The sequence below is a fragment of the Callorhinus ursinus genome, unplaced genomic scaffold (assembly GCF_003265705.2).
Source record: "Callorhinus ursinus isolate GAN/ISIS: 27379988/994484 unplaced genomic scaffold, GSC_fseal_2.0 scaffold39, whole genome shotgun sequence".
Classification (NCBI taxonomy): Eukaryota; Metazoa; Chordata; class Mammalia; order Carnivora; family Otariidae; genus Callorhinus; species Callorhinus ursinus.
The window spans coordinates 16718684-16734910 of record NW_027397101.1 but is presented as its reverse complement, the minus strand read 5'-3'; the positions used below and the strand labels follow the sequence as shown (position 1 = coordinate 16734910).

The 16227-nt window shown below is 38.1% G+C and overlaps 1 protein-coding gene across 8 annotated transcripts in view; it reads left to right on the top strand.

Annotated features, from left to right (window-relative positions):
• The window catches only part of NFIB (nuclear factor I B), a 228990-nt gene that overhangs the window by 159056 nt on the left and 53707 nt on the right, over nt 1–16227 (top strand). For all 8 annotated transcript variants that reach the window (XM_073880803.1, XM_073880802.1, XM_073880801.1 and 5 more), the window contains 3 exons: nt 4335–4403; nt 10006–10126; nt 13694–13812. In XM_073880803.1, the coding sequence (XP_073736904.1) occupies nt 4335–4403; nt 10006–10126; nt 13694–13812 (309 nt within the window). The remainder of the gene's footprint in view (nt 1–4334; nt 4404–10005; nt 10127–13693; nt 13813–16227) is intronic.

The window sequence follows — 16227 nt, the reverse complement described above, 5'->3', positions numbered from 1 at the left end:
AGATATTAACAGTTAGATATGCCATTGTGTCCCTTTGTTATTGTTTGTAAAGGAGGTTAAACACTATATTAACTTCTGAGTAGTGATTTATTGTTGCTTTTGTTAGAGAAAAATAAAAAAAGAAGTAAAATAATATAATTTGATATTGCCTTTGAGAATTTTCAGTTTGCAGAGGTCTTTATTTCCTACTCAATTTTATTTTTTAAAAAGCATTACATGTAGTGTAAATACAGCATCACATAAATGCCGAGTTGTTCTTTGCTTCTTGGCTTAAGCTGTTGTGTAATATTGCTCTGTAACCATTAAGCAGCTGCTCTGCCTAAGAGATGCTCATATTTCCTTTGGTAGATGAAGGGAATTCACTATATGAATGTCTCCAAATTGATTTAAAGTCGTTGGCCTTTGTATCAGCTACTTAGATTCACAGTGGTCTAGGTAACACATGAAAACCATGCTTCTGGAAGGCCCCAGCAGCCTGGAGGTTACAGATGGGGTTGTGTTAATAGTAATAACCTGCATTTTTGCTGAGTCTCATCCTCTGTACTTTGACAGGGCTCCTGACACTCTGCATGATTCTCCCCGGTTATTTTGCCAGAGTCCTTATGCATTCTTTCTTATATATTTTCTTGTATGCTATTAGCTATCCAAGTCCTCTCTCCTCCACTGTTTCTTTCCTTTGCCCTCCTCATCTCGGGTAATGCCTGTCCATCGTAAGGCTGTGCTGTGTGCAAAGATGAATGGAGGAGGCAGCCGTCTGCTTCGGGTGCTTCTCCCAGGTTACCCAGTTGCCTGATTCCTCCTAGCCCCCACTCCCATAAGGTCATGTGGGGGGGGGGCGCGTTACCGCTCATCCTAGGGGGCCCTCCTTTCTGTGAAGTCTCACTATGCTCCATGCAGGACTGGAGCCCCGGGGGGACGTGTGGGTGTTGCATTTTGTCAAGTGGGTGCCAAAGCAGTTCTGACATATTTGCAGTGCCTTTCATAGTTTCAGCAAAATAACTCTTTCAGGTTTCCTTGACGATTCAGATTCCTCGGAACTTGAGGTGAGGGATGGAGAAGCACCCTGCTACATTCCGGATTGCTTTCCCTTTTCTATGAGATAGGCATTGTATCTGCCTCTGTGTGACTGCCTGTCTTCCGCTAGTAGGATTAGTTTGAGGGGCCTCCTCCCACCGGTATGATTCGGCTCCTGAGGTCCGCTCACCATTCCATCTTCATGAGTATGACGAAGCAGATGGAGCCTTGACTACTCACTGGAGTGATAAGGAAATGAACTTCAGATAATATCTACATATTAAAATGTTATTACGTATGATACATGATTTAATTTACATAAATATATTGAAATGTTCCCTAGTCACTCACTCATCAATTTATTTTACAAATATGTTTATTTGAACTCTGATCCTTTAAACACTTCTAGTTTCTTGGTAGTTACTTTGTACCAAATGTCTAAAGTTGTACACTAGTACATAACAAAGTCATCTGATCATCATTCTTTCCCCATCTACCCAAAAGCCTGAATAAACTCCTCAGCAGATGAGTTCCAGGGACTAACAGGAGTCAGTATAGTTATCCTTCAACCTTAAGCCATCCATACCTATATTGTTACACAATTACTAAGACGCTTATTTATGACCCTGTTCCAAAAGGTTAAAATTTAAAATTTTGTTCTTTGTAAGCATTGATTTAGTGGTTAGTATATATATAGGCGCTGAGTTGGTTGTTAAGGGAGAGTCCCCAGTCACTCTCCCAAATAAAGGAGCTGATAATCCAATAAGGAACACAAGACTTGAAAACAGATATCCTGGACACTTGAATGTGTACAGTGATGTAAATGAGTACAGACCAGGTGCCCTGTGAATTCAGAAGAAAGAGATCATTTCTGGCTGGTGCAGGGATTGGAGGAGGAGGGTAGAGGAACGGGTTACAGAGTGGATGGTGGTTGAGCTGGACATTGCAGGATGAAGACAGAATATGCCGAGAGAGAGGGAACTGCATGAGAAAGGTAGGAGGGCAGGCATTTACAGAGTACAGTTGGGTGAGGACAAATAATCTTGTCTGATTGGTTAAGTATATGAGCTGCCATCAAGATAAATAAGGTCTTCATATTTAATGTATTTGCCAAGTATAAAATTTTATATTTACTGTATATAAAGTATAATTTGTTATACTTTACAAAGATGTGTATTGCATTTGTTGTTGTTTTATACAATGATAACCTACCATGCTTCAGAAAATTGAAAATATCTTTCCCCGCAACCACACAAAGGGACTCAAAGTCCCTTTTTTGTCTTCATGGCTTTAAGTACCTTGTACAGTGTAGGCTACCTAAAAGTTTCTCAATAATCACTGAAACGCATTCAACCTGGTGAAAAGCTAAGTTGCTTGAAAAGTAGGAGTTTCTTAAAATATGGGTACATCAAATGGGGACATTTTGTCGTTACCCTCTTAAAAATGTCTATTTTTTCCAAGTAGGACTTAATATGATACCTAAGTTTTATCACCAGCTGAGATCTCATAATTCCTTCACACTCTTTCTTTTGTTCTGTTTCTAAAGAAGGTAATCGATGGGTATAATAGTGTTCAGACAAGCATGGCGCCTCAGTTCACAACAGTAAAGCATAGAAGCTCATTGAATGATTTTCTGTCTTTTCATGCTATGTACAGTTAAAAAGTAGTGTGGCAGCTTTTGTTCTGGTAAAATTGCTAAATAAAGATTTACACATAATTTGAGACCATCTGGAATCCAGCATGCGTAATTCAAAGTATGGGTGACTGGTGACCCCACTGGCCAATCCTAACTCATTGGGAACATTTAATCAGTGCCTACTATGGATTTTATGTTTTTGTCTCACTTATTCATAATAATTTTATTATCTCTAGTTTTTATTTATTTATTTATTTAAAAGATTTTATTTATCCATTTGACAGAGAGATAGAGAGAGAGAGCACAAGTAGGCAGAGCGGCAGGCAGAGGGAGAAGGAGAAGTAGGCCCCCCGCTGAGCAGGGAGCCCGACGCGGGGCTCCATCCCAGGAGCCCGGGATCACGACCCGAGCCGAAGGCAGCCGCCCAACTGACTGAGCCACCCAGGCACCCCAATTATCTCTAGTTTTTAAATGAGGAGTCTGAGACACCAGGAGTCTAATAACATGATCAGGATTCCACACTGATAAAGTGTGGTTGGGTGTCAAATTCCAGCTCCCTGACTTGAGAACTAAGCCACGTATGACTCACAGTCCTGTCCTGAATCGAATCCCCTGGTTAGCCTCAAAACTTGATGTAACATCTGATCCAGTTGCCGGTTCTTAGAATCTAGAGTTTGTTTTCCTGGAAACATTTGCATTCTGAGGGTTTTTGGGCTTTTCTTATTCTCTTCCTGGGAAGCAGAGAGTAACCATATCCCTCCTCCTGCTTTCTGTCCCTCTTTGCCCTCAGCACACCTCCTGCACATCAATGAGAAGCTGGGGAGGTGACTGGGTATTTGTGGGAGTCCTCATTTCTAATTCTGGACACAGCTTGACCAGATCCCAGACAGCACAGAACTTAACTCAGGCTCTCGAACAGTGGGCCACAGTCACTGTGGACCCTGCACTTGGATGTCACGGAAGGGTCACGTGGCTTTCCTGGAGGCCTGGATTTATCACCGTTTGCTAGAAAAAGTATGCAGTTCTCGAAATGAAGGGAGTCCAAGGAAGTAGTAGCAAGAGTGAGAGGGCAGTGGAATCACGTGAGGTATAGCAAAGGTGCGTGGAAATAGGTCTATGCAAAGTATTTGCTGTACGTGCAAGTTCTGCTTTTGTGTGATTCATGACCTTGAAACAAGGGTGGGGGAGTGCTGCTAACAGCAGTTCGCTTTTCTTTAATCAGGGAAGGATTTGTGAAAGAACAGTGGTTTCAAGAAATCTTTGAAGTAATTCCAACAAGGTTCTAATTGTGGTTGTGGTTTTCCTTTTTCTTTCTTTCTTTTTTATAAATGGGTAGACTTTAGTCTACCAGGTGCTACCGGGCTGAATGCATTCGGTAAGAACCCCTGAGTCTTCATTCTCTATGCGTGAGCCGTGGCAAATAAAACCATTCCAGTTGCCCTGTACATTTAGCAAGTGGGGAAAAAATTTCCCTAGGAAATTATTTGGCATCTCAACTTCTTACTTTTGTTTAAACAGACCCCGGATTGCATTCAAAGAGTTTTGCTTTTACTTGTGTTTGTTACAAGCACACTTGGTTTTTTTCTAACCTTTGGTTTCAAAACACTTGAACAAATCCTAGCATTTAATCATTTATTTGTTTCCTGCTTATGCTGATCTTTTTCCTCTTGATATTTATTTTCAGGTTACCTGGAGGATAGTTTTGTAAAATCTGGAGTCTTCAATGTGTCCGAACTTGTGAGGGTATCCAGAAGTAAGTTAATTGTTTTGTTACTATTTAATTATACAGTATGATTTAAAATATTTTCTACTTTGAACCTTCAACACAGTATTAAGAATAACCACTTACTGGGAACATTTGAGTTTTAAAATTTCCATCTTTTTGATGAAATCATAAGTGGATATATTTTGTCGGATTTTCTAATATATTTGCCTTTAGATCATCAAACTTTTGTAGTACAAAAATAATTGGGGGTTTGTTCTGATTGCTGTGTTATTGGTAGTCATTTAATTCACTGTTCTCTCTGTGACCATAGATGGTCATTTATATCAAAGGAAGTGTGATTAATTAAATGTACTCCATGTTGTTATGATAACCCACATAAGTTTCCTGTAGATAAGTGCTTTTTCATTTTACTAACGTTTTGGTGGGGGCTTGGAGATGTACAGGATATACACACTAACATGCAGAGTGTAGAGGGATGCAGAAATTAACTTTGCAGATTGTAGTTTGGATATAGATAGAAAGCTATTGTGATCCAAAACAATGTCCAATTGTTTTAACTGGCCACCTCACCTGAGACACCATTCTTGACAGCCCGGATGAAATTTTTCTTGGGTTAAGTTCACCTGGCCAGCTACCTAAGCAAGGGAGTAGTTTATGGACTTAAGTCTTTTACGTATTACTAGTGTGTACATATATACCTAAGATGTGGCTCTTAAGGCATTCATCATGTTAAAGGAGGTGACTCATTTCTTCTTGTTCTCTTTGATTTAGCTTATTTATGTAATTTTGAAGGCTATATTTTTACCTGACATTTTGTTAGAGAGCGTTGCCGTTTGGAATGATGTTACTCAGATGATGTAGTGGCGTTCAGTCCTTGTTTAAGTTGTGTTTTTCATCTGGGTCAAATTCAGAAATCCTGAACAGGAATTATGGTGATCCCAAAAGAACAAAGCAAGTTACTGAGGGTAAGTTTAGGTAGTGAGTTAGAGTTGTGGTCAGTGAAGTAATCCCCCAGCTGGGAGGTGACTGTGTCTTTCCAATCAGACTTTCTTAAAGAGTTCCTCTTTCTAGAGTGGCCAGTGCAAATAGCATGTATCTCAGGGAGTTGTATGCATGAACATTTAAGACCTTCAGTAACTTATGCTTTCTGTCGTATTCCGCGGTAGATAAATACATGCCCCAAAGACTTCTGTCATGGATCTGTTTACTTAGGGCAGTGCAGGAGACCAAAACCTAATACCCTATATCCCAGAAACTCTAGGGTTCATGTTTGCTGAAGAGGAGGATTCTGATGGTCTTCTCCATTCTGCCATGAGCCTTGCATGTTTTTCCCAATCAATAATGTGGTATGGAAGGCCTCTGACATTTGAAAGTTTTCTGTGTTTATTTTTAATTTGGAAAGGAACGTGCCTGACTTACTCACTACCACTTTCTGGCATCATGTAAGGAAGGGGGAATTTGAAAGTGGGGAGTGGTGCTGTGTGTGTGGGGGGGATGTTTTCCCTACACTGTTCTGCTACAGTTATGAGACATTATAACATTATTTGTTTAAATTTGTCTTTTCCTAAATTTCATGCTATATTTCCTCCTTCTCATGAGAAGGACCGAAGAGGCATCTGTTAGAAAATACTATCAGTTCCTCATTATAGGTAACATCATGCTAGATGCTATAGATGGGCAGCCACCTAGAACTTTTAAAAGCCCAGAGTGATATTTTGAAAAATCTGAATTTACACATAAATATTTAAAAGACAGCTTTCCAGAACAGTTCAAAAGTGAGGTAGGTTTAATATACTTTACTCATTCTTTTTAAACTGATACCTTAAGGTTTTTAAGTTATCTGTTACAACACACATTACTGATCTGTAATTAGTATATTACCTATATTCATTCATTAATTTATTCAGCAAACATTTATTTTCTACTCTGTATGTAAATAGGTGGCCCTGAAATGCTTGAGAAGTTATTCTCCTAAGTGTTTTAATATATCCACATCATAATCTTATTTACACAGTTGAACTTCGTTGTTTATGAAATACGGGTTTGCAAAGTAAGCAGAAACTTCAGCACGACCCTTATGCTGTATATCACAAATTCTGACTTCTTGAGGGTTTACAGTATGTTAATGGTTTCTGGCCTCCAGGGTTTGACTATCAAATGACCTGCTAATGTGTCTGTTGACTTTAGCTAATGAAGCTCCTCAGTTTTAGGATAGTGATCTTTCTGTTGAATGATATTATCTCCATTTTGAAAGTTGATTTAGGATCAGCTTTTGGAGTGAGAAGAACAATAAGAGAGATTAAGGGTTGGCCTCTAACCCTTAGAATCTGAGGTTCTTTGGAGCTTCATTTCTAAGAGGATATTGGCAGCCTCTTAAACATGATTTGCAGCTTTCAGACTTTGCAGCTCTCCAGGAGAGGTGCTAACGCTGATCTTTGCATCTGATGTAAGTTCTTCCAGAGGCTTTTAAACAGGAATATCAGCTTCAGACTTGCCATGCTCACATACTCTCTTTATTATTAAATACATTAAGTGAGTGCTGCTTTAGAATTTGGCCAGGTTTATTAATAATCTACTCTTCTTCTTGTACTCTCCCCTTTAATGTCCGAAGGCACATTACATTTTTGCAATGCTCACGTATAAATCTGTGGATAAATTATTTTGATTGCTGTCCTGATAGTCTGTAATAATCCTTCGGCAAGAGAATTTAGAAAAACAAAATTTCCAAAGATTTTTTTTATTATTTTACTATAAATTTCTTCTAGTATGTTTATGGCCAAGCAATCTGTGTTGACTCTTAAGCCATATGCATGAAAGAGAAACTACAGATCTTTGCTTAAATGTTGCATGAGCTTCATAAATTGCAAGTACTTTACATAAGTTATAACCTGTAAGTTTCCTGTTAGTAATTCAGTTCTTTGAATTGTATCCATTACTGTTGCAGAAGGTTGGACAGATTACTGACATCCCCACCCCCCCCCCCCCCCCGCCCAGTCCCTCAAATGCCTCCTTCTAGCACATACCCTGCTTTCCAATGTTACATAGAACATGGTTCTAATAATAGACTTGAAAGCATGTGGTTACTGTGGGATTTCTTACCTTGCCTTTTTTTTTTTTTAAACCTCCGGTGTACCTCAAGCCACAACAAACAGTTACATTTTAGCTGCCCAAAGAATTCAAGCCATTTGGCATAGTTACCCATTGAATACAAATATTTTCTGTCTTACTAAAATGAAGTTAAAGTACATTATATAAAAAGAATAATTTAATAGAAGGCATAAACTCCAGAAGTTTGGAGCTGAGACTAATCTTGTATATATTGATTTAATTTTTAATAGGGGAAGAGAGAGATTCATTGTATATTCTTTGATTACTTCTCTGCAATAACACATGTGCTTCCTAATCATACTTTCTTAAAAATATTTTAAGTAAATCTTGACCGACCTGCTATTGACATACAATTCAGCTGACAGCGAACACATGTAGTGAACACATCAAAATTCTGGGGAAGAAAAATTCCCTGAAAATCTGCAGTCCTTTTGGAATCGTGTATTCAGTTTGAAGCAGTTGGAAGAGAGGAAAATTAAGTAGACTGTATGTTCTTAGAGTGAATCACAAGGGCTCTAGAGTTTTGTTGCCATAGCCCCAGGACACACTTTCTCTCATTAGAGCTTTTGAAGGCCGGATAAAAAAAGGTAAAGCAAGACACTAATTCTTCAGCACTGTCCTTTGACACCAACCTGCCTGGTCTCTCCTTGCATATTATCTCTGCCCGAGATATTGCTCTTGTAGAAACCCCTTTTGAGAATGACCTCCCCTTAAGATCTTACTCATTCTCCAAAGTCCAGTGCAAGCTCTGGGTTCTCCAGAGAGTTCTTGGATCATTCAAGCCTGTATTGGGTTCTTCTTCCCATGAAATCCCGTAGCATTTATTGGTGCTGTCATTCACTTGGGCTGTTCCATTATAATCAGCATTATGCTGATATTTCTATTTTTTCAGGAGTGTTTTGTTTACCCAGCTTGTTACCCAATCTGTTTTGTTAAGGACAGGAACTATCTTAGACTATTTTGTATCCCTTGCAGCACCTGCCAGTAATGGACACAAACAACTTGTTGAAGGAACAGACTTTCAACAAATAGGTTCATTTATAACTCTTTGTCTGCTTTTAGCATGGTTTGAACTGTTCACCCTTTGCTAACCACTCCAGGCTGCCAGGGAAGAGATGTGGGGAAGAAATCAAGGAGAGACGGATCTCACGTTTGGTGAATAACTATTATGCAGTAGGCACGATGCTGGGCTTTTATCACTCCTTATTACTCCTTATCTTATTTCATCTTCAAAATAATCATACGGGGTAGGTGACTGGTATTCTCATTTTGTAGCTTGGGAAACTGAGGCACATAACTCAGAAGCGGCAGAGAGAGTTCAAACTATAAATGGCTACCTCCCAAGACTCTACCCCTTCTAATACAACATGCTGCCTCACGAATCTATTCAAGATGTCCAGAAACAATTTTTTTTAAATTTGAATAGATGTAAACCATTATACAAAAACCAAAACTTTTACATACAAGAATCTCAGTTCATACTATATCAGCAGAGTCAAAAAGATTTCTTGATTTACAAAATAATACTTTAAAGTATAAAACTCCATGAGTACATTTTATTTTTATTTTTTAATAAATTATTTATTTTTAATTTTTTTTCATGAATACATTATAAGTGATTGTTATAAAGCTGGGCATACAAACTTTTTTTTTTTAAATCATGACTATTGAGTAAAGCCACACTTAACTATTCATATATTGAACTTGAATATGTATTTGGGGAAAACAAAAACTTGGCTCTTACTTCACATTTGTCAACTTTACTTGTGTACCTGTCCTAATATAAGAATTCGTTATACCAAAAACTAATGATGATACATGGTGATTAACATAACAATAAAAAAATTAAAAAAAAGAATTCGTTATACCAAGTAATTATTCATATGATTTCTAATGCGTTTTACCATGTTAATATTCTAATTTCATTAACAGCGATTTGGTTTTTGAGAACCAACTTAGAGGGCACCTGGGTGGCTCAGTCGATTAAATATCTGCCTTCGGCTCAGGTCATGATCCCAGGGTCCTGGGATTGAGCCCTTCGTTGGGCTCCCTGCTTGGGGTGGGGGTGGGGGGGTCCTGCTTCTCCCTCTCCCCACCCCCCGCTCATGCTCTCTCTCTCAAATAAATAAAATCTTAAAAAAAAAAAAGAACCAACTTAATACAAAGCACCTTGTTTGGTGCTGAGCAATAGGAAACATGTCGTTTCCTCTGACGCATCTATAGACTAGTGTGGTGACAGATGTAGTAAAAACTAATACAAAGGAGTGAGTGAAGAAGGTTGGAGAGTGGGAATAGGGGAAGCGGTAACCAATGATTATAGTCTGAGTGCCTCAAGTTTCCAGACTTGAACACTGGCGTCCTGAGGAGGTCTCCAAGTCGTACCCTGGTGGACGGTTGGTATTAGAGTCTCAGGATAAAGAGAGTTTGCCCAGAGGCGTGGAACATACCAGATTATTACATTGAAATAGAGATGACCAGTGTAAAAGTCATTCCTGATGTTTCTTTCTGTTTTATTCCTCAGCGCCCATAACCCAGGGAACTGGAGTCAACTTCCCAATTGGAGAAATCCCGAGCCAGCCCTACTATCATGACATGAACTCGGGGGTCAATCTTCAGAGGTCACTGTCTTCTCCACCAAGCAGGTAACTGAAAGAGGAGTTGCACTTGTTCTCAGTCTATAAGCAGCTGGGTGGAGAGGTAGATATGCAGATAGGTAGTCAGATAAAGCGATCGGGGAAACAAAGCCAAGAGTTCAAGAATTTTTGCTGATTCTACATAAATTTTTACTCTTACCTGGTTAAATTTATTTTATTTGAAAATTAAATGGAATTGTTCAAAACATTAAAAACATCTTTGGGGTGGGACAAGGGAATTATATTCCCTTCATATAAAATATGAATATGATTTTATTCTTTTCTATGAAATATTAGAATTTTACAAGTTCACTAAATCTTTTAGTGACTTAAAAGCAGTGTTGTCATGGCAGAGAGCCCTTGTCTATAGATTGATCCATCCTGGTAATTTCTACCCTACCATCACATCCAAGCTGGGTATAATAAAACGTGCAAAATAAAATGTGTCATCTACTTAACCTTAAAAGTAAAGGTCTTATTCTAGGCCACACTTTGCTAATGTCCTCAGTGAGTCGGTATTTTTTTAATAATTTAGTTGATTCTTCGTCACCAATGAAAGTATTACCTGCTCTGAGATTTGGTTTGACCAGCCTTTGAGGGGGGAGAGCTACAGTGAGGTTACTGTACTTTTTAGTTCCCTGTTAACATTCTCACTTTTCTCTCTTGACTTTCTGATTGTAACTTTGAATCCCACAGGAGTTTAAAAAGAGGTTTTCTATTTAAATGAGGGATAAATAGCTTGGAAAGTTGTTGGTGCAGGATTTAATAATGATATGTTCCACTGTCATTGGGTGCTAGAAGAGGACTGAGTTACTGAGAACTAAGATGAATAAATATTATAGCTTTATTGGGTTTTTTTTAAGCTGGATCTTCAGTACATGAAGATCCATCTGACTTTCAGAGCATTACATATGCCCATGATCAAAGGTAAGAGTGTACATGAATTGCAGAGCAAAACATTGCATTTTATAATACCCATTTTTTTAAGAATAAAAGAATATCTGGGTAATTATTTTCCTATCCTCTTCTCAATAATGAAAGTCAATTGCATTTGAATTAATTTTGGGGCTGTGCACTTTTTATGTTTATTAACTAAGTTCAATTTTATATCATTTATGGTCAAACTGTGTCTTCATATAGTCAAGTTACATAGCAAAGTAATTTGGTTTATTGTCACTCAGATTGTCTATGACATGGTTGGGTCTTAAAAAATGCTTTAGTTTTTCTAAATTTGAAATATGAATAGTAGGTTTCTATTTGGTCTGATGGATCAGTATGTTGTCAACACAGATCTTTCTTCATAGTCATTTGGTTTCAGATGTTATGCCATTAGAAGGTTTCAAAAACATTTCTCTATTATTTCCTTATGAAAAACTTTTCTCTCTCAGTTTAAGTCTTCCGTACATATTTACTACTGATTCACAGCTGAGAGAATTAGATTAAAGGAGAGTTTAAAAAAACCATGCATTCTAACTTTGGATACCATAGGAATAAATTAAAGGACTATTATTTACTCCCATTGTGGTTTCGCATGGATAAAAACTGCTATCTTCTACATCATGTTAATACTCTGGGAGTTGTGAGTCAAATATTAATCACAAGTGCCTCTGTGAATACGTACCCATGCTTCTAGGATTCCAGATGTATACAGGCTTCTAGGATTTGGAAACAGTGCAGCAAAAAGAACACGGTCTTGGAAGTCAGAAGTCCTTACTTTGTGGCAGACTGCTTCCACTAACATGCCCTGGGAATTCACTGAATTTCTCCGAATTTGTATCCCCACTTGTAAGAAAAGGGAGGACTGATTTACGGATAGGACTTAGGAAGTCAGTTCCAACTCTGAAATCCTATGACGTATTTATTATCACTGCACAAAATTAATTCAGAAGATATCTCTCTTTGATTTTTACCTGTAGAGATGTACATAAGGTTTTTCTTTTTTTTTAATTTAAGGAAAAGAATCCATTTTCATAGTCATAATTGACTGTTTAATAGGGTATTGATGAGAATATATGTAGGAGTATATCATGCAAGATGGCCTATGCCATGACATAGCTTTTAATTTTAATTAATTTATTTATTTATTTTTGAGCACATGGATGGGAGGGTGGGCGGTTTGGGGAGGGAGAGAGAGAATCTTAAGCAGGCTATATGTCCAGCACAGAGCTCAACACAGAGCTTGATCCCACAACCTTGAGATCATGACCTGAGCCGAAATCAAGAGTCAGACACTTAACCAACTGAGCCACCCAGGTGCCCCCATGACATAGCTTTTTAATCTCTGCCCTAAATATTCACTTTTCTTAATAACTGGGTTGAGCCATGTTTTCTTTATTAAATTGTTTTATTTATCTGTTTGTTTGTTTGTTTATTTATTTATTTATTGAGAGAATCTTAAGCAGGCTCCACACCCAGCATGGAGCCAAATGCAAGGCTCAGTCTCACGACCCTAAGATCATGGCCTGAGCCAAAATCAGAAGTCGGACTCAACCAACTGAGCCATCCAGGCGTCCCTAAATGTATTATTCTAAAAGTATACTGTTTTGGGGCGCCTGGATGGCTCGGTCATTAAGCATCTGCCTTTGGCTCAGGTCATGATCCCAGGGTCCTGGTATCAAGCCCTGCATCGGGCTCCCTGCTCGTCAGGAAGCCTGCTTCTCCCTCTCCCACTCCCCCTGCTTGTGTTCCCTCTTTCGCTGTGTCTCTCTCTGTCAAATAAATAAATAAAATCTTTAAAAAAAATAAAAGTATACTGTTTGTTTGAATTTGGCAATGACCTATTTTCTTGAGAATAAAAGATCATAACCTAATTTTTTAGAAAAAATATAAAGAATATATGAAATAATTTAAAATCAATAAAGTCCTACAAAAATTTTTATATTATTAATTATATGGTTACTAATAATAATTACTACTTAATAAGTATCTTCTAAATGCCAGCCACTTAACTAAGAGCTTTACATTTAATCCTCTCAACCACTCCTCTTTGAACTAGGTTTTATTATTTCCATTTTACAAATGATTAAACTGAGTTTAGAAAGGTTAAGGAGCTTACTCTTAAGAAATAGTGAGTGGACTAGTCAAGATTTGCTACTAGGCTGGTTCCACTCCAAAGCTCATGTTCTACGGACTCCTTCGCCTTATGTTTGAATTAGTATGAAAGAATTACATTGGTATGGCAAGCGCTATGCTAATATATATTATTAGCATTGATAATAATGATAAGAGTCAGATGCAATCTTAATAATTTTAAAGTTAGTACACATATCACACCAAAAATTCACTTTTTACTACAGAAGTTTCTTTGAAAACACATTTCAAAAGGTAAATATAATAAGCACCCTATCGTTAGGCAGGTACAGGTATAAGTGTAATAAATGACATATACAACTAGAAGTGTTTGCTACTTCTTTTGAAGTCTGGAATACTCTCCATTATTTCAGAAATGATTCTGAGATGCTATTACTTGTGTTTTTGGAAATTTTCATACTAAGAATCTTCTCAAATTATATACTTTCACCTGCTACACACCCCCTTAGACATCCCATTAATGCAACTGTTGTCATATTTTAACAGCAAAAGACCCAAAACTATATCCATAGATGAAAATATGGAACCAAGTCCTACAGGAGACTTCTATCCGTCTCCGAATTCACCAGCTGCTGGAAGCCGAACATGGCACGAAAGAGATCAAGGTAAGTGATGACCTGATTCCTCTGGGGACATCAGACTAAAATGTCAGCTTGTTTCAGAAGTTTCCTTTAGTCAAAATTTCATCATTGAGTCAATATGGGTGATATTTTCTTCCTAAAATGATTGCAGTAAAATTATTTTGAAGATACTGCATTAGTCACGTGTCATCAAAGTTATAAAAATCCCTTATTTCCCGTGTTGGGCTTTTTCTCCCAGACAGAATAATGTTTTAGAACCCCCAATTGTGCATGTGACCGATTATGGTTTGTCTGCATTTGTTGACCGGATTGCAGCCAAATTGCAGGGTCTGAGTCCATTAGATCAGTCTGCTACTCTGTATGGGGTGTTTCAGGGAGGAGCCACACTTCCAGCAGGTTGCAGGGGATAGTTACTGACTATTCCCATTTAAAGGAAGTCATAATTCCCTTTGGAAGTGGGTACAGCATAAACAATAAATTCAAGTGTAATATAACAAACTTCGTGTCTGAGTCAATCTGGTTGTTCCTTCTAGATGAAACTGTAGGGCAGCTTCGGGTGAAAAATATAACTTTATAGGTATTGTTTGGCTCTCTAAATTCAGACTTAGCTCTTTTTCATTCTTAAAGTCTTGTCGGGTCAAATATATTTCATCAGACATCCTCATGCCTTTTCGCCGCAACTAGCGAGAGATTAGTGAGCATGGAAATAAAAAGAATTAACTAACTGCGATGTCTTGTTGGTATGTATGTGTGCAAATACGATTTATATCAACAGCACAAAAAATAATTGAAAATTGTCTTTTAAATCAAATTTTACAGTTTACTAAAAATGTAAAAAGAAAAATCTCTTTACCAGTGGTTTTTAGCCCGTGACTCGAGTGCATGTTTCTGAGGCTGAGTAGCTGTATACTAGGTTATTTCAGGAAGCAAACAACTGAAGCATAGGCAGTTCAAGTCAAAATCAGTTCTTTATTCAGGACTTATTTGCTGTTGCACATTTGAAACAGGGCGCCTGGGTGCAGGGGGCATCGGGTGACTCAGTTGGTTAAGCAGCTGACTCCAGATCTCAGCTCAGGTCTTGATCTCAGGGTGGTGAGTTGAAGCCCCATGTTATAGGCTCCAGGCTGGGTGTAGCACCTACTTAAAAAATATATATATATATTTCACTAGAAAAAAAAGTAGTGAAAAATCTTCATGGAGGCATTGGACTTTGAGTCAGGTGGGTCTCCTTTAGCCTGTTGAGGTTTTTAACTGGTAAAGAAGGGAGCAGAGTAGTCAGAGAGAAGACCATAGCCAAACGCTGTGTGAGTAAGATTCACAATGATGTGTTGTACTGTGTGGCTGGACACTGTATAGAAGGAAGTAAGGAGAGGTGATGGGTCATTTTGCGGAAGAATCTGAAAATCAGCTGGAGAATTTTGGCTCTGAGATGCCCCCCCCCCGCACTCCCCCACCCCCCCATCCCCCAGGCCTTCCAAATCTATTCTTCAAACAGTACATAAAATGTCTATAAAACATAATAACGTGGTATTACTCTTTTGCTTAAGTCTTTCAGTAACTTGCCACTCCTCTTAGGTGAAAATCAGAATCCTCTCATGAGGGGCAGTCCCCTTTCCTTGCTGTTGTTTCTTGCACTTTAGCTTGCTGTTTTGTTAATATTTGGGAAGGCAAAACCCAAGACCTTCCTCTCAGACACGCCCTCTGGGATTCTTGTCTTCTAGCTCTTCATCTCGCAAATTTGGGGGCTTCTTTCAAGCCCCAGCCTACAATGATTAATTCCAATCTAAGTTCGGTCTTCCTATTTTCCTCTCCTGACCCCCAGTAGTGTTCCTTCATTGTTCTCATAATAAATAGTTACGTACTTGTTTGTGGGATTCATTGTTTAAATCCATCTGCTCTGTGAGGGCAGGGACCTTATGGATTTGGGCTATTATGTAACCAGCACCCTGGTGCATAGTAGGGACACACAAGATATTTGTTAGATAAATGAAATATTGATAGGCAGAATATCAGTCTCATTAGTGAAAGCAAGAACTTTCACCAGACTTGCAGAAATAAGAATAAAAACCAAACCCTTGACCCTTTCTGTTTTACTGCTTGTTTAACTGGTATTGTCAGTTTGTTTTAAACAAAGCCATATTTTCCTCTTGAGAAAATTATTCTGGAAAAGATTCTAATGGTAATAATACATTGTGAATGTGTGGGAATGGGTGTGTTGTTGAGAAGTGTAGGTGTTCTTTATTATAGAGAGTGTCACTTTGTAAAAATTGATTCCTCTTTCAGCGTATTGAATAAAGGCAATCTGAAATCATATTATAAAACATTTTTGAAAAGTAGAAGGGAAACTGTCATTCTTTCTCTTTGTAAAATCGTTGTATTGTCTTGGTGATTTTCTTTTGTCAAGATGACTAGAATTATTGGAGAAGTCTGTGAGGGCAT